Raw genomic sequence first — 23472 nt, forward strand, 5'->3', positions numbered from 1 at the left:
CAAGCCCCTTTTATAGATATCTCTTTAACATATTCTACTAGTGAGAATATAATCTCAACAGAGAGCATATATCATAACAGAAAAATCACCTATTCACGCACGCTCACCTCTTATCTTCGGGTGCTAACTACTGGAAAATATTTTGTTTACATGTGCACAATTATTCTTAGGTGCTAACAACATTATTCTCAACATCTTTTATTTATACTTAACTAACATATGTATTATAACCAAAATAAAATATTTCTTTTATCTTTAATTATTTTTCCCGAGCTGACCATTAGTATTTGTGTCAAGCTCATGACCCTTCTTTTGGGTGCAAAGCCAAGCTGACCACACCTAAATGTTTGGATCGAGATCCCGAGCACTCCTGTCCAGTACAAATACTTTACAATATCCCTTAGCTAGCTTAATTTCACAAACAAAGAAAAAAGAGAAAAAAAGAATAGAGATAAATTTAAGAATGAAGGTAGAAAAAGAATGTATGTTATGCTTTTGAAAAAGAAAAAGGTCTTCTTAATTCTTTTGGACACACCCTAAGCTCGTCCTCTCTCCATCTTTTTTTAAAATTTTATAACACTACAAAAAAATCATTAAATAAAAATTATTTTTAAAGACCAAAATAATTAGTTATTATATTAACTAAATGAGAGACCATTTTATAAACTAAAAAATTATTGTTATCTAAAGTAGTTTCTATTATTAATAAAAAATTATATAGTAGTTTCTAAATTGATATCTAATCAATAAGTACCAAGATTTTTGCTACTAACTACTTTATATTCTAAATTAGTCTTTGTGAGTCTTTTAAAGACTAATTTAGAATCTAAAATATTAGTAGCTAAAACCTTGATAACTAATTTAAATACCAATTTAAAAATAATTTTATAAATTTTATTAATAATATAAATCACTTTAAATATCAATTTTTTTTTAGTCTCTAAAATAGTATCTAATTTAGTCAATATAATAATTAATTATTTTTTATTTCAAAATTTGATAAATATTTAATGATTTTAATTAGATTCGGTGAAATAACTCACCATGTAAGTCCATTTACTTTATACACCACTCACATAAAACATATACACTACATTAAGCATACAATTAATTAAATATATATATAATATCTTTAATTATATTTTTTAAATTTATCACAAAAACTTATATTTAAACATAACAAAAATATGGTCTGATATGATAAAAGTTATGCAGTTAGAATGTTAATTATAAATCACATATATATATATATATATATATAAATTAAAAGCACGATTTCTTTTGGAATTTTTATGTATTGTCCTTAATTTGTTATGATTAAATCTTTCAAATCTAAGGAGAAACGTGTGTACACTTTATTTAATTATGTGTTTAGATTTTGAAATCATATTTGAGAGCTTCAAATAAATTTTGAAACTGATTTTAGTCCTTAAATTATAAAATTAAGAGACTAAAATAATATATATTTTTTCAATTCTGAGAACTTAAAATATTTTCTTAAAATTTAAAATACCAAACAATATCCAAATTTGAGTAGAAAAAAATATAATTAAATATAAAAATAATAAGAAATACAAACAAAACTCACCTAATAATGGGGCGTTACAAAAGTACATGCAAGATTATTACGCCAAGAAAGAAAAGGAATATTGCACTCACAAAAAATCATTCGGTGTATTCTTAGACTATAAAATAAAAGTAAGACATAAAAAGTTATTGGCACAACTTATAAAATTAATGAAATAACAAATGTACTATTTCAAAACACAGTAATTACATTTAGGGTAGAGAGTGATCTAAAAGGCACGTGGCGATGGACAATTCGCTGTGCTTCGAAGCTCGAAATTTCCTTCCCATTTTGGCAAGAGCCACTGCTAGTAATTTCAGACATAACCTTTCACTCTATTTATCTTTATAACATAAAGGACAAAACTTACCTCTCATTCTATATATTTATTTATTTCATAATGTATAGCTATACTAAAAAAATTTCTATTTTAACTGTTTTTTTCCACAAATTTCTTTCTATTTTATTTTTATTTAATATATTTTATTAGTAGAATGAAATATATTTTTTATTTTATTGTTTAAAAAATATTTTTTTTTAATTTAATATTAATGTACAGTTTTATAGACAAACTAATTCCTTATTCTTTCCTTAATTATTTATTTTAAGGCAACAACAAGAAAAAATACACGTTTCTACATCAAATCTCACATATCAAATAAAATAACTTTCATTTTCAATCAATCCTTTCACTCCATTTCAAGCATGAACATCATCACACTTTCCGATCTTAAAACTACCAATGGAATAAGAGAAAAATCTTGAAGAAGAATAGAGACTAAAATCGGAGAAGAAGAAAAAAGAGGTTGTTTAATCAATTCATCATTTTTTTACATGTTATTTTTTGTTTTTCATTTTCGACTCATCCAAAATTATTTTTATATATATATTAAATTTTTATTAACGTAAAAATGAGTAAAAAAAAGAAAATGTGGATACACTTGTTTCTGCTAGTAATAATAATAATAATTACTTATACTATCAATACTTATATTTAATAAAATTATTTATTACTATTATAAATTACTAGCGGGAACACAGACACTGACGTGCCTGTGTATCCGCATTTTTTTATTTTTGTTTCTTTAGTATTTTTTTATTTTTTAAAAATAATTTAAAATGAGAAGTTAAAGAGTATACAATTAAATAGTAGTGTGTATCCGCATTTTTTATTTATCTTTCTTTAGTATTTTTTTATTCTTCAAAAACAATTTCTCTTAGTAACATTAAAATGAGAAGTTAAAGAGTAGGTTAATAAAATAGTAGAGAGCGGTAATTAAAAGTTGCATATGGCAAAGAGAATGAATGAATTTATTTATTTACATGAAAGTGAAAAGGAAAGATAAAAGAAAGTGAGAAGTATGGTAAAAAAATGATGTGTTAGGTGTAATGGGGAGAGAAAGTGGGGAGTAGGTACCTATATATGAGAGAGGAAGTGGGAAGTAGGATACGTGAGTTATGTGTAGTGGAAAATCATAAAATCCGTTTCTTAAGTCAATTTTAAAATTCTACAATTTTAATAAAAGAGAATATCAGTTTAAATAAAAAAAGTAACCTAACAAATCTCCACTCTCCGCTAAGGTGGTCCACAAAATATTACAAATATCTTTAATTTTTTATTTAATAGAGAAGAAGATCTTTAAAACAGAAAAGCAACTAATCAATCTCTCCACTCTCCCCACTCTCTAGTTAAATAATAACAAATAAAATAAATTTTAAAATTATTTTATTAATTTTTGAAATTATAAAATGTCCAAATAACCAAAATAAATTAATACAATAAATTATTAAGTAAGGAAAAAATAGAAAAAAAAAATTAAGAGCAGTTAAGAGGGGAATAAGAAATGACATAATAACCATAATACAATAATAAAATTAAATATTAATATAAAGATAAAATAGGAAAAAAAATTAAGAAGAGTTAAGAGGGGAATCCCCTTTATATATAGGTATAGATTTTAAATAAATGTTAATACTGATATATTTTTTTTTCATTTATAAATCAAATAAGTGAAAAAATATTATTCTATATTCACTGATGTATTTCAAGTTATATAAATAAATAAGGTATGAGGGCATCTTAATATCTTTATTTTCTAGTATTTTAATTATTTATACAAAATAATTAAGTATATTTTAGTAAAAAAAAACTCCTTCCTTATTTACTATTTTTCTTGATATTAGTAATTAAACTTTAAATTACTGATAAAATAAACTAGAGAAAGTACTAAAAACTAATAACTTTTGTACTATAAAAATATTATATAGTGACAATATTGTTATATAATACTCCCTACAAACACAAAGTTGAGGTGGAAAATTTGAGAAAGTACTTTTATACTATTTAATAATATTATTTTTAAATACTCTTCGCTTTTTTATATGTTATTTCATAGCACTCATTCTCGGTAATAAGTATTAATAAAAGACACTTTAGGAAAATAAATTATTTTTTAGAATGTGATTAGTGGATTGTATTAATTAAATTTTAATTCAGAATTTTAATTATTCTTTTATATCTGGGGTGGGATGAATAGTAAACAAAATTATTATCAACAATTTATCTTATTGTATTAAATATGAATACATTAGAGCATTAAAATAAAAATATTAGATGTATATCCAAATTTATAAATCAAGTTGAAATTATGATTGATTTATAATATTTTTAAAATTTAATTTATCTAAAAAATAAACACTCTTAATTTGTATAATGTATCAATAATATCGTCTTTTAAGTTTATATTAACATATAATAAGAATGAAAAGATATAGAGCATCATCGTCGTAAGTTAATTTGTATATATATAATAAAAAAAATAATACTAACCCTTTCATTTTATAACTAAAATAACGAAAAAAATAACAAGAAAATATCTTTATCATAATCAATATACATAATCAATTATATATATATATATATATTAAATCATTATTGTAACATAATTGATTATGATACATAATATTATTATTATTATATGTTATATAATATAATTACTATATTATAATTATTTTATATTATATAATGTAATATATTTGTAATATTTTTTTTATCCTCTCACTTGTATGTAATTTTTTTTTCTTTTTAATTTTTTTTTCTATTCTTTCTTTATCTTCATCTTTTCAAACCTTTTTTTTTTAAATGTGATTACACCCTACAACAATAAGGAGATTTTGGATATCATTTGATTGAACAAGATTAGCATTAGAGTTTATAGATGTTTCACATTTTTTCACTTGGCCAAGTTGTACTTGAGAATGTAAACTCTATGTAAAGAAAACTATTTAGTTAAGCTTTAATTAGTAATATCAAAACAAAGTATTTTTTTTGTTAAGATTTTTACATGATGACCTTTCTTTGAGTTGCATGTTGGGTCTAAATGTTTGGGGGTTGCATGTAAGAGTAAAGTTCTTTAGTGGGAAATTGAATAACACTAGTTGTGTTTGCATATGATGTTTTCCGGTAATATGAGGAATCTGAACAACACTAGTTACACTTGTGTATAGTATTTTGTAGTTGCATGTAGAACTAAATAACGTCCTTTGCATGTGCCCCTAAATTTCTTAATAGGTATGTAGAATTTTGAGCAACATTAAACTATTCATATGACATGTTAAGTCCAAAACCCTTGTTTTATTAGTAAAACTAGGATCTTTTCTTATCTCTCTAAATTTGAATCACCACTGAGTCTTAAAACATAGTACAATTAACTCTAATCTTTAGTGATTTTGAGATTGCGAGTATGTTTTGAAAATGTAAGGAAATAGTTACATTTAAGTGTTAAGGTGTTAATACTAAAGACTTCATCTAAATTGCTTAAGTGAGAATATAATATGATATCTCATTTCATCGAATATGGATGTACTCAAAAGAAGGTATTATTCGTGTCTCTCTATTTAGTGCTTCATTTGATACCTTCATTTAGTGAAACTATTTTCTTTCAAGTGAAAATAATGTTTGATGTCTTTATCTAAGTGATATTTACTTGGCTTGTCTGAATGTATTTGTTTTATATAAGTGTCTTTTATGTAGAAGTGTTTGATTGTGTGTATAAATGATTATTGCTTTAATTCAAGGAATGGTGATGTGTATGTATGCATGTGTATGAAATAACATATTTATGTATGAGGTGTGATTTTGAGGTCACAAATTTGGATGATATGTGAGTCATGACTTTTGTGGGCATTAAGCAAATATCTATGTTATAATTGAGATTTCCTAGTTTTTTTGATGGTCTAAGTCACGTAGACTAAGATATAATGATAAGAAACTGAATGAGGAATTATTGTATCGTCAAGTGTTGAAGTCTGAGGGAGTGAATAAAAATGCATGTTAAGGTTTAGATAAGGATATACTTTAAACTTACCTTGATCAATGTAATCAAGGTTACATACTTAAGGTGTTAAAATGGATCAAATGTTAAATCTCTGGTGGAAAATACTTAATATGGGTATTTGAAAGACATTTGTAGATATACATTGATGAATATCCTGGTTATGTGGATCCATGTATGTATGTGTATATGTGTATGATAAAAAGACTAAATGATTGTATGTGATTATGTAGTTCATTGTTAAATTGTATAAACTTAGAATGATGAGTTTCTTATAATTCATTTCAATAGCTCACCCTTATGTGTCATTCTTTATGTAGTAATCTGATATAAATATATTAGGTACATGAATAGACTCAGGTACAAATTCTAGAGTGGTGTCCAAAATAATGTAGTACTAGAATTCCTATGTTGTTCTCATATTCTTCTTTTAGAAACAAACTTTGTGTATGATTATTAATTTTAATATTGTATTAATAATAATGACTACATAAGTTTTATGTTAATATAAATTTATGATTTTTTTATATTACAATATTCTATTTTTTATTATAACAATTATATCTTCATAAATTTATAATTATTTTTATTTTTCATTTTTATTTTTAATTCAAATTACTGTACTCTTCACTTTTTTTTTTCATTTCAAATAAAGTATTAGTTGCGAAGAAGTTAAATATTTTACATAAGTTTCAAGTTTAAACTTTTTCTTATTGTAAAAGAATAGTGCACAAGTTGTAAAATTTACAACAAATTGAAGTTGAAATTAAATTTTAGTATTTATAAATAATAAAATTACAAATAAAATATTAAAACAATGAAACATTAAAGAAATAATAAATAAAAAGGTTACAATAAATATTAAATGTAGACATTTTCTATAAAATATAATATTTTTTTTTGTTAGAAACTTTTCTCTATTAATACTAATTAAAATATTAAATTTAATCTAAAATAAAAAATCCCTTTTTTCCAATATTAATATCATATTTTATCAAACTCGTCAAATTTTATTATTATTTTAAATTAATGATTAAAATTTTAAATTATTTTCTCACCCAAATTTGTTGTAATTTGTAACTATTTAAATAGAAAAAGTATTTTAAATATTGAAATAACAAAAGATAGGTATTTTATCCCGAATACCGTTTTAATTTATACAATACGAGGATATTTTCGGTTATTGTTGGCATACAATTTTGGTTTGCATACCTATTATTTTCTTATTTTGTGCATAGTTTAGTGATTTTTAATTTAATTATGAAATAAGAAGCTCAACATTTATAGATTTTTCGGGTTTTTAATTTTTATTTATTTTATTTTTATATTATTATTTGATTTTATTATTATAGATTTTGTGTTATTTTTTATTTTTTCTAAAATATATTAAAATACTTATTGGAAGCCGTTAGGTTAAAGATAATTTTTTTTAATTTATCTTTTAAAATATATCTTAACTTTTTCAATTTTTTTGCGGTTTTTCAATTTAATTTTGAGATTTTATAATAGTTTTTACTGTCTTTGTTCTTTCTCACTTTGAAAAAATCCAATAAGATAACTCTCATATACTCTGTATATCTTTTATACATACATAAATCTATATATCTTTCATACGTACATATAGACATAAATCTATATTTAATTTAAATAAATATAAATATACATATTATAATAATAAAAATAAAAAATAAAAAATAGAAATGGATATTGGTAATAATGGCTGTAGTATTTAAGAAAAAAAGACATAAGATAAGAAACCAAAATGTACAAGAGAAATGACGCGGATTGGATAAGAATCAAGGCTCTCTCTTTATCAAAATTGAAACTTCCTATCTCCCTTTTTCAATTGCTTAAAACCATATCCATATCTTGAAAAGCTTACAAATAAAAAATCAAGTTTCTTACGCTAACGTGCTTTTTGAACATCCCAAGTGCCAAACGTATGGTTGCAGCTTTACTCCTTCGCTTCTCTGTCTTCTACATCTTCCTTCACTGCTCAATTTATTTATTGAGTTAGAAAAGTAAAAGAATATTTGAATTAATTATTATAAAAAAATAGAATTACGTGTGACTGCGGTTGCCGTTGCTCCCTGAGGTGCTTGGTGTTGTGGTAGGAGTGAGAGTCTGCGTTTGTCTTGTCCACCTATTTGTTAACACATAATTTCCCTCTCCTTTTCCATCCAATAATTTTTCCTCAAACAAACACCAGTTAATGGCTACCACAACTCTTTTCAGATATTATTATTCTTATTCTTCTTTTGCTTTCCTCACTGTTAAGTTAAGCTAATAATATCTTCACCCTTCTCTCAACCAAACGCTGTCGTTTTCATGTCTTCACAATCGGCACGCTGCTAGCACTAGCCGAAGAAGAAGCTCCAGCAGTGGTAGTTCACATGGGATTGGGAAAAACTGTAAGAAGAAGAGGAGTCATCGAAGGTTCTAGAACCACCGCCGATGTCGATGGACCTTTGTGCCGAAATCCACCGATCCTTCGACGACCGTTACACGCGCTACGCGCGCGACTCGCTCGACGAATTGCCTGACAGCTTCACCATCACCGACCCCCACATCCCGGGCCATCCTATCGTCTTCGCAAGCCCGGGCTTCCTCAAGCTCACGGGCTACGACCGTTGCGAGGTCCTGGGCCAGACCGCCGCCATCTTCCAGGGCCCGCGCACTTCCCGGAGGTCGGTCATGGAAATTCGCGAGGCCGTCCGAGAGGAGCGCAACGCGCAGGTATCTTTGCTCAACTACCGCAGGGACGGCACGCCGTTTTGGATGCTCTTCAGCGTCTGTCCCGTGTTCAGCGGCGACGGCGGCGCCGTCTTCCACTTCGTCGCTGTTCAGGTCCCGCTTCACAAAAAGGAGGGCTCCAGCGTCAGGGATTTCGGCTTCGGGTGCTGTCGGAAGGAAGTGTGCGCTGATTCGTTATCTGAGCTTGGTCGCGCGTGTTCCGTGGAGCAAGTGTTGGAACGTGATGTCATTGGTTGGTTTGTTTATTTGTTTTTGCATTTTGCCATTTTCCTTTTCAGTTGGGAGTATGCATGTGTGAGTGCTTCCTGTTAAATATTGCTTCACCAGCCATAAGAAATGTTGGTTGCACATTTAAAAATGATTTCAGGACAAAACATAGATATGTGTGCTTTCTGTTTGTGTTTTCTTAATTAGAAGTTTAGTTTGATCTTCTTAATCTATCTACAATTTTAAAGTATACTTTTATTATATCAATCGCTGATATGGAATGAAACTCTTGATTAGAAAGCAACACCCAAAGTACTCAAGCGATAACCTTTATTCTGAAAATCATGAATAATTTTTTGATGTTGTGCTTTTAGGCAAAATTCGAGTTTCAGCCCATTAATCGATATAATTTTTTTTACATAAAAAGTCATCGTAAATTGATTAAGTAAAACATTGAAGAACAAGATCAAAATCACACAGAGAACTGGATTTAAGTTTTGTGCTAATTTTAAATCTTTTTGCATCCTTTTCCTGTTAATCCTTGTACTTGCTGAATAAAAGAAGTTAAATGCATTTTATATTTGATTCAGAATTAATGCAGTGGCCTCATGTGGTCTCGCAGTAACTGTGCTAGTGGTTTGGGTTATACTGATTTATTAGCTTTTTGAGATGCAGAATTGGAGAGGGAAGAGCCGTGTCAGGCGAGTGATGAGGAGAAGCGAAGTGCTGTCACAGCCATGGACAGGATCTTCTCTGTGCTAACCCATTTCAGTGAGGCGACTGGCAGATTAGTGTGTAGGAAGAGGTGCAGCATTCCTGACGTGGGTCTTTTAAGCACATCCTTGATTATTTCTCTTGGTAGAATCAAACAAAGCTTTGTATTGTGAGTTATTGGAAATGTCTAATTTTGTTATTACTTTACCAAGAGCTTTATCCTTTTTACAGACCCTTAATTTGTTGTTTATATGGTTTTGAGTTTCCTTGCAGAACTAATCCGCATTTACCGGACATGCCTATTGTTTATGTTAGTGATGCCTTCTTGAAATTGACAGGTTCTAAAACTATTTCCTTGTATAAATTGAGTTTTGTTTTGATAAACTTTTCAATAAGTACTTAAGGAAAAAAAAAAAAGGCAAATGAATTGCACATTTTTTACAAGTTAAAATCATCTTATGGATTCCAACATTTTATAGAAGTTCTCTCATCCAACTATTTCCAACAACTGATGTGCATAAGTTGATTAAAGAAGCTTGATTCATTTATCTTTTATTTTCTTTTCCTATGGTGCTTTTTGAAAAATTTATCCACAATAATGAAAGCCTCATGCTCATTTACAGCCTAACGCTGGGATCTGATGTAAGAATATAAAACCAGTAGCTCAAATTTGCTTATGTTTTCAATTATCCCATTACCTGAATAGGTTATGGAAGAAATGAAGTTTTGGGTCGCAACTGTAGGTTTTTAGGTGGAACAGATACTGATACCTCTACTTTATATCTGGTAGTATGATTTTCTTGCCATAGTTTTTCAATGTTGTCTTCCTAATTTGGCAACTTGGAGGCATAGACTAATGGAATTGAACTTCGGGATTATGCCTTTTTCTTGTTATTTACAGATAAAGGAAAGCATTAAAGCTGAACAACCATGCACAGTACGTATTTTGAATTACAGGTTAATACTTCACTTTTTGCTTCTGCTGCCAAAGCTGTGAAGTTTATTTATTGAATATACTGAATTAAATTCTTTTCAAAATGAACAGGAAGGACAAAAGTTCATTTTGGAATTCTCTTCACATCTCACCCGTTCGTGATGCTTCTGGCAAGGTAATCTTGACAAACTATTTATTAGCTGAGCTATAAATCTTAAACGTCTGTTTTTCAATTTCTGTCAGTCATTTGTTTTCCTAAGTCTGATGGGAAACCTGAGAGAATTTTAACACAACCAAACATGAATATGGTCTTTATATTGGTAAATAGATGACAGCTACTGCTTTGTTGCTTTGACAGTACCATTCTTTTAAATGTTATAAGCAGTCAGGTCCTAGTGTGTAACTATATTTAAAGTTATGAATATTTTGTTGTTGTTTGTCAACCTATCTCGTGCATGATTATAAACTCTGAAATTTGTCATTCCTTGTGCATAAAAAGTGGTTTGTTGCTCTGGAAAAGTCATTTTCTGGTAGTTGGGCTGGGGAACCAGAGAGTTCATAGTTGATGTTGTGTGCTTGGGGTCATCTTACTAGTAACTAGTATTTCTGGTTAGGTTGTTAAGGAGGTAATGGTTCATATTGTGATAAAACTGGTCCTATTTTGTTTGCTTTTACCAGTTGTTACTCATCTAGCCCGCTCCGGAAAATTAAAAAAGAAATTCGAGAAATGAAGTCAGTAAACTGATTTGCAAAAAGTTACAATGTATTCAAAATTGCTTCATTGGAAATTGCAGGACTGTAATTACTGTGTAAATTTCGGTGATGTATCATCAGATAACTTGATAGATCTATCATTTATGGCTAAAGTGCTGTGGTGAAGAGTAGTAGCTGAAATTATAGATGATGGCTTAAAAAATATTCACAATTCTGACGTGGTTATTTAGGATAACTTTGATAGTCCATTGTAGTGTCTGGTTACAATTTTACTTGCAAACACTTAGTCTTTTGCTTACCTGTTTGATTGGTACCTGGATTTTTCCACATTCTCATTTTCTTTCTGTGGTTAAAATAATGAAAAATCCGGATTCTAGCCTTCTCTTGCCCAATCTACTTTACTTCCTCAGAAGATACTGACTAATCCAAGCTTTTGTAGTTTGAGTTACCAATTATCGTAAGTCAGTTGGGTGAATTTGTTTTCATGTGGATGCAAATAAGAATTCTATTCCTTATAGGTTTTTGCGGAGTTAAGTTAGTCACGGATCCACATCCATTAACTGCACTTTGGGAAGGACGTCATCCTTCACATATGGTGTATACATCATGTGATAGTCTTTCACATCTATGTGTCTTGAATTTGATTATTTTTTACCCAGTTTATTATACTTCCATACAAGCTAAACTGAAGCTACTAATTACACTGATCGTTGCTGAATCATGTGCTTGTTCAGGTTGCATACTTTGTGGGAGTTCAAATAGAAGACATTAATAAAAATGACGATCGCCAGTGTTTGAGTCCAGAGAAGAGGCAGCTTAGTGTGGTTGGTGTAGTCAAGGTTGCAGTGAGGAGTTTATCAATGACTGCGGGATCTTCGAAGTCGTAGCACAAGGATCATGTGAGTTCGTTCCATATAATATTAATCCATTGGGGATCAGTGATCGTTGAGGTGATAGAAAGCTAAAAATATTAATTGTGAAGAGAAAAAGAAAATCCATATTGTAAAGTCTATAAATAAAATGTATTATATTTTCGCGTACTGCGTTGAAAAGAACTTTATTTTCCGTATTTTAGCAATAAAATTTACTTGTATTAATTCCACCTTGTCCTTATATATAGTACTTTGTAGTCCCTTTGATATGTATGCAGTGACCTTTTCATAAAAGTGTGCGTGTGTATATATTCATACTTTGAGTAATTAAAAGAATCATACTTTGAGTAATTAAAAGAATGAATGCCTTCACATTCATACTAGGCATTTATTGCAATCAGTAGATTAAGACCTAATGCAGATAGTTTTTATAAACAGACTGTAAGATGAATTGCAATCCTTATATCAAAGTATTAGAACTTTAATAAGATGAAATTATGACGGTTTCTTCACAATATGAAAATACTGCCACCTCCATAAAGTAGCTTTCAGATTATGTAATTTAAACACGTATTTAAAAAAAAACTTCTAAATTATGTAATTTAGAAGCTAAAAAAAATTGAATTATATGTAATCTGAAAGTTAATTATAAATTTAAAAAAAGAAAATTGGATTACGTAATTTAAAATATTTTCTTCTAAAGTTAATTATGAATTTGAAAAAAGAAATGAAATCTGAAGTTAATTACGAATTTAAAAAAAGAAAATTGAATTACGTTATTCAAAATATTGTCTTTTGGATTATGAAAACTGAAAGTTAATTACGAATTTAAAAAAAAATTTGAATTACGTAATTTAAAATATTACAGAATTAAAGAATATGAATATGAAAATTTATGAAGTTGAGAGAAAAATATACGTAGCTGCAGGAATATATTTAACAATTAAGCATGTGTGATGTTTAATCTTAAAAATATGTGGTGGCACATTTTTCTTTTGTACCTTCAAGAAACTATTATATTATTTCCTGGAAAAATTACCAAAGGAAATTAATCACAATACGTTTTTTTGAAAAACTATTATTATTATTATTATTATTATTATTATTATTATTATTATTATTATTATTGCTAGTTACTATTATTATTTGTCAATATTAAAAACTTTGGTCAGAAGAAACCATTGAATCTTACTTCGAGTTTTTTAAATTAAGTTGTTTTTGTCCTTCAATTCAGCAAATACATTGATGTCGCTACTTGAAATTAAACTATTTTTTTTTCTGTCTTTTCTTAATGTATTTTTAATAAAATACTGTAATTATTAAATGAATAACTTAGGTTGTTACTGCTTTACATAGTTAGAAAGTTTACAGGAAGAGATTATTAAGTTATTAAGTAGGTAGCACATTAATCTGGTGGACCGTTATTATCTTACACTCGTCTGTCTAGTTGTGTGACGAGAAAAATAAAATAAATGAAGACTTTTGTTCATAAGAAAGAGAGAGTAAATTATTGTTGTTGAATAAAGTTTGTTTAGTCTTAGGATTGGATATCCTCTGTTTGAGTAACATAACTTGGTTTAATTGGAGGCATAAGAATATTAATCCTAAGCGATGAATTATATATGATGAAAAAAAGGAATAAACAAAAACTGAGTGTTGAAATAAGATTAACCAAAAATTAAATAGAATAGAAATATGGTCCAAGTGAAAACCTGAAAATGCTCCCTCTACATAACCACACGCATGAAGTAAGTATTTGAACAACCACTTTCCATCTAAACCATAATTTTGATTTGAAATTCCAAACCTCACTTCACCTGAACCCAAACCGCGGTGCTGGGAACTCCCGCGTGAACCACAAAAAGCATGTAGAAACCAGGCGGCGCAACAGCTTGTGAGGGGGGCCCACGCGCCACCACCCTGTACCCGGACGTCGCCACCTGCTGAACCGCCAACACCTGAAGCAGCAGCAACCTCTGGTTCATCGCGAACGAGTGCGTCGTAAACGACGGAGCCACCAGCGTCACGCCCAGCCCTCCCACACGGTAGTCCCAGAGCGAAATATTCACCGCAAACACCCTGCCATAGGATGCCGTATTGTTCACAGCTTCAACAGCAACTATCGAGGGCCGCAACGAGTCAAACTGGATCCCCAAATACTCAGGGTAATACGCATCCAAACTCAACTCCGTCGGGTACGGGTTGGCCCGAAAATCATATACCCTATGCGGGTTGCTCCCGCCCACTAAAACCCTTCCATCTGGCAGCAGCACAGCAGACGAGTGATACATCCTCGGAGTACTCGCCGGCGCCAGTAACTGAAACTTCGGAAACGGTCCAACCAAACCGGGTCTATACAAAACCGGATACAATACCGGGTTGGCTGCGTTCTCCCACCCCGCGGTCCCATTCATTGCACCGTTCACGATAATGACGTTCCCAGTGGGAAGCAAAATCATGTCAGGCATAACCCTCGGCGTGGGCATGGTTTCCATGACCCACACAGGGTTCGAATCCGTCACCCTCAACCTCCCGCACGTTCTGGAAGCTTCTAGAAAGATCTTCAATGTGTTGGCCAAGCTGAACGTGCCGGGGTAGGCGCCGCCGCATATCATAATTTCCGCGTCGGGCAAACGCGTTCCATTGAGACCCGTTAGGTTTAACGGGAGGAGGACGGAGGAGGCTGTGCTGGGGTAGTTTCTTTTTTCTTGGCCGGGGATGATGGGGAAGTTGCGGAGGACCTTGTTGGTGGTGTAGTCGAAGAGAATGGAGTTGCGGTTGGCGAAGATGAAGAGGTTTCCGTCTGGTAAGAGGTGCAAGAAGGGGTAAAGATTGTTCTCCTCTCCACGGTTGGAGTCGCGCGTGAGTTTCAAGAAGGGGAGGTAGTGGAACGACGAGGAGGGGACGTCGTTTTTGGGGACGAATTCGTAGGTGAAGGAGTTGCGGCCACCCACGATGATGATTTTCCCCGAGGGAAGGATTTGGTTGGAAGAGTACCAGCGGCTGTTCGAGAGGTTATGGTTGCGGATTTCGCGCCAGTCGCAGGTGTTGTGTTGGGGGCAGGGGGTGAAGGAGCGGAGGGTGGTGTAGCCGTCGTTGAAGCCGCCAGTCTGGAGGAGTGAGCCGTCGGGGACGAGGGCCCCGGAGGAGCACCAGGCATCGGTGCGGAGGGTGAGGGGGCGGAGGGTGTTGTGGGAGAGGTCGTAAAGGACGGAGTGGGCGGTGCAGTCGAGCTTGAGGGCGAGGTCCCGGGGGTTGAAGCGGCAGCGGTGGTGGGAGAGGGAGATGTTGGAGGGGCCGAAGTCGGTGCGGTCGAAGATTAGGACCTTGTTGTCGTACATGACTTGCATGTGCATGGCGGAGATGCCTATGCTGCGCTGCAGCTCCACCCAGTGCCCTCCCGTGGTGCTTCTACTCTCTTCAATGCTCATTACCACCTCAAACAACATGCTTTGAAGAAGAAAGAAAGATAGAAGCTTCTTGATCTTGAACGCCATGGTGCGTGCGTGAATGATACCGAAGAATTTATATTCTCTGTGTAGTGTACTTACTACTTTTGTTCTCACTTCTTCCTCTTCTCATGATAAAGACTACCGAAACACATGCAGCAAGGCCACACTCAGTTCTTTATCGTTTTGCTTTTTAACACAGTTTCTTACTAGTTATATTCATTAAATAAGTAATAAGTCTCATAATAAATTTTACTTCACATTAGAATGTTTACAAAATACATTATTACCATTTTTCTTGATGGTAACCTTTTGGCAAGTGTTAATCAAGTGATCACATTACTTTCGTGTTTTGAATATTAAAAAAATAACATCAGTTCCATCTCTCTTTTTATACACACGTGTGAAAGGACAATTTAAGTTTTAAGCGACATTCTTGTGTTGTCAATTTTGAGTGTTAACATACCAAGTATCTTGAGATAAGAACACTTAATTATATCTAACAGGTTTTGATATGGGGCGTGTGTAGGTTGGTCAGTCTTTGCAGTGAGTGTTAGTGAATGGGGCCATAATCCCTTTTGTGTTTTGCAGCATTTCAAACACTTTAATTGGAAAGATGGACGGTGGAGGCTGTGACCTGTGATGATATCAGACTAACTACATTCACTAGCATGGACCAGTTTTGTCTATTTTCAATACAAACTCACCTTACACAACAGGGAATGGCTCAATAATTATGAAGCACGATGTAAATTCATTTAAATTGGATCATACAAGTGGAAAATCACCATCCGCATTAATACAAGACGTGATGATTCAATGACTGTACACATTTTCTGTGCATGCAAGCAGTGACCTGCAAGGTGATATATGCTTCTCCAAATTTGTATTTCTCAGGAACCATGGCTAGCTGCTTCTACCATTAGCTTGGTTCATGAAAAGAGGAGATAATAATAACAATTTCTTTTGACATTGTTAAGTATATATATGATTTTTTGTTAAGACGTAGAGGAAACTGAATTAAGTTGATTTGGTCAATGTTACCTTACAGCAAATGAATTCAACTATTTCGATATATACAGTTTATAAGTTTATACTACAAACTAACTCCAATTATCTCCTAATTTCTGATTTACAAGGGGAGAAATTATTAAGTAGTTCTAAACCACCATAAACTCCACTAATCATTATATAACACTAGTTAAATGTCATTAACTGTTTTATTTTAATCTTAAAATCAATTAAAGATTAAGGAGAATTACATATTGAGTATTAGTTAAGAGTGTGCGTAAGACTGATAAACTATAATTAATAAGTTAGTTTGATAAATACAGAACATTTAGTAAAATATATCAAAATAGTTTATTTCAGGAGTTTTTAACTTCTAGTCTATAATTTATTTAATTTTTTCATTACTATTTTTAATATTTTTTTATTAATTTTAATTTATTTTTAATTATTATATATTTTAATTTTATAGAAATAATTAGTTATTGTATTATTTTTAGTATTTGTTTAATTATTTTTTATGTAGTTCAAATTAAAAGAACTATATAACATTACAAATTGAAGTAATAAATAATTACATGAAATATGAAAATTATACACAATCAATTTTTAAAAAAAAAATAAAAGAATTTATTTTTTTAAAAGTAAATAAAAGTTAAATATGCTTTAGCTAAAAATCACGTATCCATCACTTATTTAAATGAGATTATATATATTATGTGTTTTGGTTGCACATCTTCTCTCGGCTCTTAAGAAGCTTTGTTTTCAAACATAAGTGGATGTTTAAATTTGAGTTGAGAAAATTCAAAGTACTTTTGCTGATATGATAAAAACAATAAATTTGATATAAGAACCATTTTTGCTCTAACTGTTGACAAACGAAAGAGTTAGAATGATTACACATGAAGAAGCTATACCATTATTTTTGTTTCTTTTTCTGTGTTGTTTCTATTCTATATTAGCTAGCATATGTATATATATAGACAGATAGATATAGGATATCCCAATGTTATCTGAATTGGGGTAAATGCTCTGTGCACCTTGTTGAACACAGCTCCAGCATAAGACTGGCTTGTACAAAATTTGATCGATGAACTCTTGAACTCAAATGCTCATATGGACCTTATGGAAATTCCCATATGCTTCATTAATTAGCAGTACCTGTCCCTCTATATTTGTATCTAGTGGCCCAGTACAGGTAATGTAGGAAGTTCAAACCACTTAGCACACACATGAGCCAATAGAACTTATGTAGGTGATAGTGGTTCAAGTTGGCACCAGATAGCCATGGTTTCTGGGTGCCATTTCCAGTGACGCTGTTTACTATAGATACAATCACTGAACTTAGGTAATACCCCATTGCCAAAGAGGCCCATGAAAGAGATGTGGCCAATGATCTCATTCTTATTGGTGCTTCTGAGAAGAAATATTCCAACAACCCAGCCAAGGTGAAAAGATCAGCAGATCCAAGGAATAAGTACTGAAAAGCAATCCACAAGAATGTGATAGGTAGTGGTTTGGTTGGATCATCAAGTAGGCCTGAGTGAGTGGCTACCTTTTTCCTTTTCATTTCAACAAGAGCAGCCACTGCCATGGCAACTATAGAGAGTACTAATCCAAATCCTATCCTTTGGAGGTGAGTGATCCCCATTTCTGATTTGGTGGCTTTCCTGGTGTAGGGGATGATAATGTGGTCATAAATTGGTGCAAGGATCATGATGAACACAACTGGGAAAACTGGTAATGAAGATGGTGGCACCTTTAGGGAACCAAGCTTTGTGTTCATAGAAGCAGCTTGTTCAACAGAGAATGTTGACAACTGAGCTAGGCAACAGTTAAGAATGATGGTGCAAGCAAATATGGGTAGTACTTTCAACACTACCTTTACATCTTCTACTTGTTCTACAGTGCATTCTAGTGATGAATACCTTGGCTTGTTTGTAACTGCTTTGTTGAGAAATTTGAGGTGCCCTGTTGGGGTTTCAGTTGTTGTGTTTGCCTTTACAGTTTCTTGTTCTGATTCCATTCTATTTGAGTGTTGATTAGAAGGGCTAGAAGACATATTAACAACAGCACTGCTAGAGTTTTTGTATGTGCAGCTATTCAGTAAAGCAGCAAGAAAAACCTGCTCAAATCAAGCCAAAAAAACATACCATAATAAATTAGTCAGAGAGGACTATAGGACAATAATGGAAGGAAGTTATCTTAACAAGACTAAATCATGAGTACACTGTCAATGCAAAGAAATTTTACATATCATCTGATAAAAAACTGATAAGTTTGTCGAGTTTTTTTAATAATAACCTTAGAAGTTATATTCAGTTAACAGTGTACACACTTTTACATTGATAGTGTAAAGAAATTAAAATCATATAGTAAACTAAATAGTCAACTTAATTAGAGATTGGTGCAACGTTAGTTACCTTTAAAATTGTTGTAAGTGGACTTCCTGAAGGTATCTTGTTCTTGTAAGTAGCAGAACCGGAAAGGAAAACTGGGATAGATAGAAAAATGCTAATAGTAGAAATTGCAAAACCCCATTGCCACCCTTTGTTGTCTTCAATCCACACAACAAAAGTAACTGCAATAAGGGCACCACATGATAGGCAGAAGACAAAGTAGTTGAAGAAAGTTGATCTCTGCTTCCTCCCAGATGGGGTGGTTTCATCAAATTGTTCACCACCATGTGCTGGCAGTGACCCTTTGATCCCTCCAACCCCCAAAGCCACCAGATAGAGGCCAGCAAACAGCATTGCTGCTTTCCCACCATTAACTTCTTCACACCGACTGTCTCTGTCACACTTTGGTGGCTTTAATGAAGGATCACGAGCTTGGATGGTCAGAACAATCAGACCCTGCACAAATTCTACGCATTCTTTACCCATGCATGTTTTTGAAATATAAAAACCAGAACAAATATTAGCTCTAATTACACACTAAGCACTCATTTTCTTCAAATAATGCTAAAATGAATTTTGTTAGAATTAATTTTACACCATTAAAAAAGATTGAAAACTACGCCAAAATTAACTTCAATTATAAATTGCACCTTGCTGACTATTGATATGTATGTATATGCATAAATATCACATTGAAAGAAAATGATTCTTGACGTAGAAATAGGATTGGCTACATGACATTTCTGGGCTAGACAGGGGTTTTTATAGAGGCCCAAACTGGGTACAGAGCCTGCCAAGTCCAAGGTGTGTTCCAGCAGATGGGCTGAATGTGATTATGAACACAACCAAAAGCTGTAGCAAAATATCAAGCAATGGAGCCCACTACCAAATGTTAGACATGAATGCACATGGGAATTGTGGTGATGGAATTAGTGACACCTGCCCCTCTTTAATTTTTTTTCCTCTTTTCTTGTTGAGTGGAAGAAGGCAAACCAATAAAAAAATCAGAATTTCTCCAAATGCTTTTGGACTACACATCATCAAAAGTGTGCCTAGTGCCTACCATTCGTCGAATATTTGACCAACCAAAGAATGGTCTAATACTATGCAAAAAAGTGTCTCATGTGTCACATAAAACAAGTTCCATGCGTCCTTCCTGACCTCGGTTTTGGGACCGTGCACGGACAAGGACAAGGACGTGTTATGATCCACTACTATCATTTTCTTATCAAATATCACTGTGTTGTGTTGGCGTTTTGAGTAAGTTATGTGTGCACAATGGATCATCAAAACCACAGCCACACACGTGTGCTTCTCAAACTTGGTCTGCTACTACTATGATCCGCGAACTTGCCTTATATGTGCCTTTTAAACTTCTGGAACGTGGAGACTTTACAAAAGAAAAACATTCTAATAAAAACAAAGGCATTAGGACAAGATGCTCATCATGAAAATCTTTTGCACAAAGATTACAACTCACATCATAAACCAACGAAAAATTAACTTTATCTCTCATGTCATCAATTCTGCCTCTAGACCAAGACATATTTTAGGTAAAAACACTTTTGATTTAGGCTCAGAGTTCATGTTTCTGTGTGTGTGAGTGCATACTATATATATATATATTTTTTATTTTTTTTTCTAGGGAATTTTTTGACCAATTCGTGCCTGAGCTGGTGGGGCTTTTCACACGCCACAATATCTTAATAGCATTCATTATTCACTTGGTTATGAAGCAGTTTAGAAACAACAGCGTGAAGTGAAAATGATGTCTTAATTAATTTGAACTCCCTGCTGTTATTGTCCATTGTTCATGTATTTAAATGGCTAATTGTTCCTTATGCGTAGCAGAAAACATTATTATTAAAAAACTTAAAAAAATAATTAAGAGACGAGGATGAGGTGTAGAGATGATGATGAGACGTAATAGTTGGGGGCGAGATTTGAGGAGGCAAAACGACAAAAGTTGATGCACTAAACAAAGGGGTCCTAGGCATTTGAGCAAATTAAATACGTTGCATGAAAAATAATACGTGGGTCCTCTTATTTAATAAACATACTTTTCCAAAGAATCAAAATAGTATAAAAATTATTTATTTAATAGTTTTTAAAATAAAACACTCTTTAACCTTTATAATAAACTCTCTCTATATCATAAGTAACACCAAAATATCATATTTATAGAAAGACAAAATCTTCCCCACCAACATTATTTTATCTCCTCCACTCCAAAATCACACAGTCGTCGAACACTATCAGCCATATTATGTGCCCTTCCCATTTAAATGTTGTTGTTAGATGCTGACCACAAGATCAATTAATATATATATATATATATATATATATATATATATCATGCTCATAAGTTACTTTTTTTTTTCCCTCCCCACCACTAAGATTGCAAGTTCAAGGTAATAAACATACATATATTTACAATATTTGTAGTGAATCTTTTAAACTAATAATTATTCTTGACTTGCTCTGTGTCTGAGTGGGCATTAATGAAATTCATATCATAAGGTTTTGATAGACCAAGTGGAAGAGGGAATGCAGGAAAAAAGAAAGAGAATCCAGGGTTGGATAAGTGTTTTTAACACCATTCATAGTTTTCAATTCTTCCATCTCAATTTAGTTTTGCACCATTTGATTCAACCCTACTTTACAAGTTGCAAACCTTTGCAACAACTCAATCTTATTCCTGCAGACACGTCACATTCTTAAATTAATATTCCCTTTTCTTTCAGCGACATAACATGGAAAAGGGAAAACAATAAGTGCAAAAGCAAGGATGAGTTTATGCAATAGGTTTGAGTTGTGTGAGTAGTGAGAGAGATAAACAGAAACAGAAAGACTTATATACAGAAAGCAAAAAGTGATATATCTGATGAGATAGAAGAAAAGTTGAGGAAAAGAGTGTAATAATGTGGCGGCTTACCAGGAACTCAATAACTGCACTTATCAGGTAGACACGATAAGTAGTGAACAAGGCATCGGATAAGAAACCACCAAGGAGAGCAAGAAGGAAAGCAGTTCCCATGAAATTGGTGACATTGTTAGCAGATTTTGAAGGTGACATGTGCATATACTGCTTCAGGTACAAAACCAAGTTGCTAGCATTCGCCAAAAACGCCAGATTCTCCAATATCTCAGCCACTGTCCAAACACACAACAACCTCGGAATCAGTAACATACCACTATCAACTGTCTCCTATATTAAACTTTTCTTATATAAATTATTAATATTTTTATGTTTATCTTATAAACTCCCTTTTTCTTTTTGTCTCTAACACAAGAAGAGGTTTGTGGCTGAAACCATGCCCCCAAGAAATAAACGTTCATGCATTCTGACAATACCAGACTACATCTCTTTCAAATTCTGAGTCAAGTAATCTTTTCATGATGAAAAAAGATGCTGATATTGTTGGTTGTAGGAAAAAAATGCCTATAAATGTATGTGTGTTCAAATGAAAAGTTTTTTTTTGAGTGAAAAAAGAAGATTTTGAGACAGACCCAGAACAAAGGAGGCTGCAAGCATGCCTCCATGGCGTGCTCTGAGGGCAGGTTTGTTGTTCCAGTCCACATAGCCTTGCCATGTGGTAACTTGGGGAGCTTCTAGTTCCTGCAAAATGAATGATTGAGTGTGTTATATTAATGTAACAGAAGTTGTGAGAGTGAAAAATGAGAGAAAGAGAGAGAAGTGAATATGGAAGTGACCATGGTGGTTTGTTAAATTTGGATCTGAGAGAGGGTTGGGGAAGAAGAGTGATGAGTGTGGGGGAGATTTATAGGGAAGGAGGGAAGAGTCCAAGTTGGGCATAATGGTCATCACACACCACACCTTTAACATTCAAATTCACTTTAATCCTGCTTTCACATTCATTTTTTTTATTCCTTGCTAAATCTACTTTATATTTTCTTATAATAATAATAATAATAATAATAATAATAATAATAATAATAATAATAATATAATAGTGAGTCGTGAACACGTTAATGCCTTATGTATTATATTTAAATGCGTATTTTACACTTAATTTATATATGAATTAACTTCTAAATAAATTAAAGTTACTAACGTGTTTATCAAAGTACATTTCAGCAATATTGTATTTACGTAAATGATTATTAATTATGTACATAACTTGGATTTATAATATAAGAATAAATTAGTACAATAATTTATTTTTTTTAATTATACAATTTAAAAATATTTTTAAAAACAAAAAATCAGGCATTACTAAATTAAAAATATAATTTTAATTTTATAATTTCTAAATTTTGAATTACATTTTTATCACTTTAAGTTCTAAATAAATTATTATTATTATTATTATTATTATTATTATTATTATTATTATTATTATTATTATTATTATTATTATTATTATTATTATTACTGTTTATCTATGACTGCTAATAAGTATTTGTAATAAGATACCATTATAAATTTTATATAAATTTTACAATTTCAGAGTTTTTGAATTATAATTTTACTATTATAAAAAAGTAATAAGTAAATT

At 31.7% G+C, this 23472-nt stretch overlaps 3 protein-coding genes across 15 annotated transcripts; 1 reads left to right on the plus strand and 2 right to left on the minus strand.

Annotated features, from left to right (window-relative positions):
• Positions 1-7678: 7678 nt before the first annotated feature.
• On the plus strand, positions 7679-12321 carry PLPB (PAS/LOV protein B). Of its 12 annotated transcripts, none has more exons than XM_068611940.1 (7): positions 7679-8887; positions 9538-9745; positions 9850-9914; positions 10283-10362; positions 10478-10533; positions 10622-10685; positions 11959-12321. In XM_068611940.1, exons 1-7 carry the CDS (start codon positions 8356-8358, stop codon positions 12109-12111), a joined length of 1158 nt encoding a protein of 385 aa, XP_068468041.1. In that variant the 5' UTR covers positions 7679-8355; the 3' UTR covers positions 12112-12321. The 12 variants fall into 12 exon arrangements, 4 of the variants coding, with proteins under 4 accessions (XP_068468041.1, XP_068468042.1, XP_090154371.1 ...); XM_068611941.2 differs by having other exon boundaries at positions 7751-8887; positions 10478-10513; XR_016518435.1 differs by having other exon boundaries at positions 7773-8887; positions 9839-9914; positions 10478-10513.
• Positions 12322-13746: 1425 nt separating this feature from the next.
• LOC137809611 (glyoxal oxidase-related protein) lies at positions 13747-15593 on the minus strand. Its single transcript, XM_068610723.2, has one exon. The coding sequence runs from the start codon at positions 15591-15593 to the stop codon at positions 13905-13907; it is 1689 nt and encodes a 562-aa protein (XP_068466824.1). The 3' UTR covers positions 13747-13904.
• A 1784-nt stretch (positions 15594-17377) lies between these two features.
• On the minus strand, positions 17378-22709 carry LOC137810588 (Major facilitator superfamily protein). Of its 2 annotated transcripts, none has more exons than XM_068611939.2 (5): positions 22667-22709; positions 22463-22571; positions 21888-22105; positions 18977-19408; positions 17378-18678 (listed from the first exon to the last, which is right to left on the minus strand). In XM_068611939.2, the coding sequence occupies exons 1-5, from the start codon at positions 22667-22669 to the stop codon at positions 17701-17703; spliced, it is 1740 nt and encodes a 579-aa protein (XP_068468040.1). In that variant the 5' UTR covers positions 22670-22709; the 3' UTR covers positions 17378-17700. The 2 variants fall into 2 exon arrangements, with proteins under 2 accessions (XP_068468040.1, XP_090154374.1); XM_090298248.1 differs by having other exon boundaries at positions 18977-19419; positions 22667-22703.
• Positions 22710-23472: the final 763 nt, after the last annotated feature.

This window comes from Phaseolus vulgaris, chromosome 2 (assembly GCF_051622355.1).
Source record: "Phaseolus vulgaris cultivar YP4 chromosome 2, ASM5162235v1, whole genome shotgun sequence".
Taxonomy (NCBI): Eukaryota; Viridiplantae; Streptophyta; class Magnoliopsida; order Fabales; family Fabaceae; genus Phaseolus; species Phaseolus vulgaris.

What these genes read in the sequence shown, in the direction of transcription:
- PLPB (XM_068611940.1), top strand. Translation starts at nt 8,356, where the DNA reads ATGTCGATGGACCTTTGTGCCGAAATCCACCGATCCTTCGACGACCGT. An exon ending in ATACCTCTACTTTATATCTG is followed by an intron (nt 10,363 to 10,477) that starts GTAGTATGATTT and finishes TGTTATTTACAG; the next exon opens with ATAAAGGAAAGCATTAAAGC. An exon ending in TTCGTGATGCTTCTGGCAAG is followed by an intron (nt 10,686 to 11,958) that starts GTAATCTTGACA and finishes GTGCTTGTTCAG; the next exon opens with GTTGCATACTTTGTGGGAGT.
- LOC137809611 (XM_068610723.2), bottom strand. Translation starts at nt 15,593, where the DNA reads ATGGCGTTCAAGATCAAGAAGCTTCTATCTTTCTTTCTTCTTCAAAGC.
- LOC137810588 (XM_068611939.2), bottom strand. An exon ending in GTGCAGTTATTGAGTTCCTG is followed by an intron (nt 19,409 to 21,887) that starts GTAAGCCGCCAC and finishes GAATTTGTGCAG; the next exon opens with GGTCTGATTGTTCTGACCAT. An exon ending in CACTTACAACAATTTTAAAG is followed by an intron (nt 18,679 to 18,976) that starts GTAACTAACGTT and finishes TGATTTGAGCAG; the next exon opens with GTTTTTCTTGCTGCTTTACT.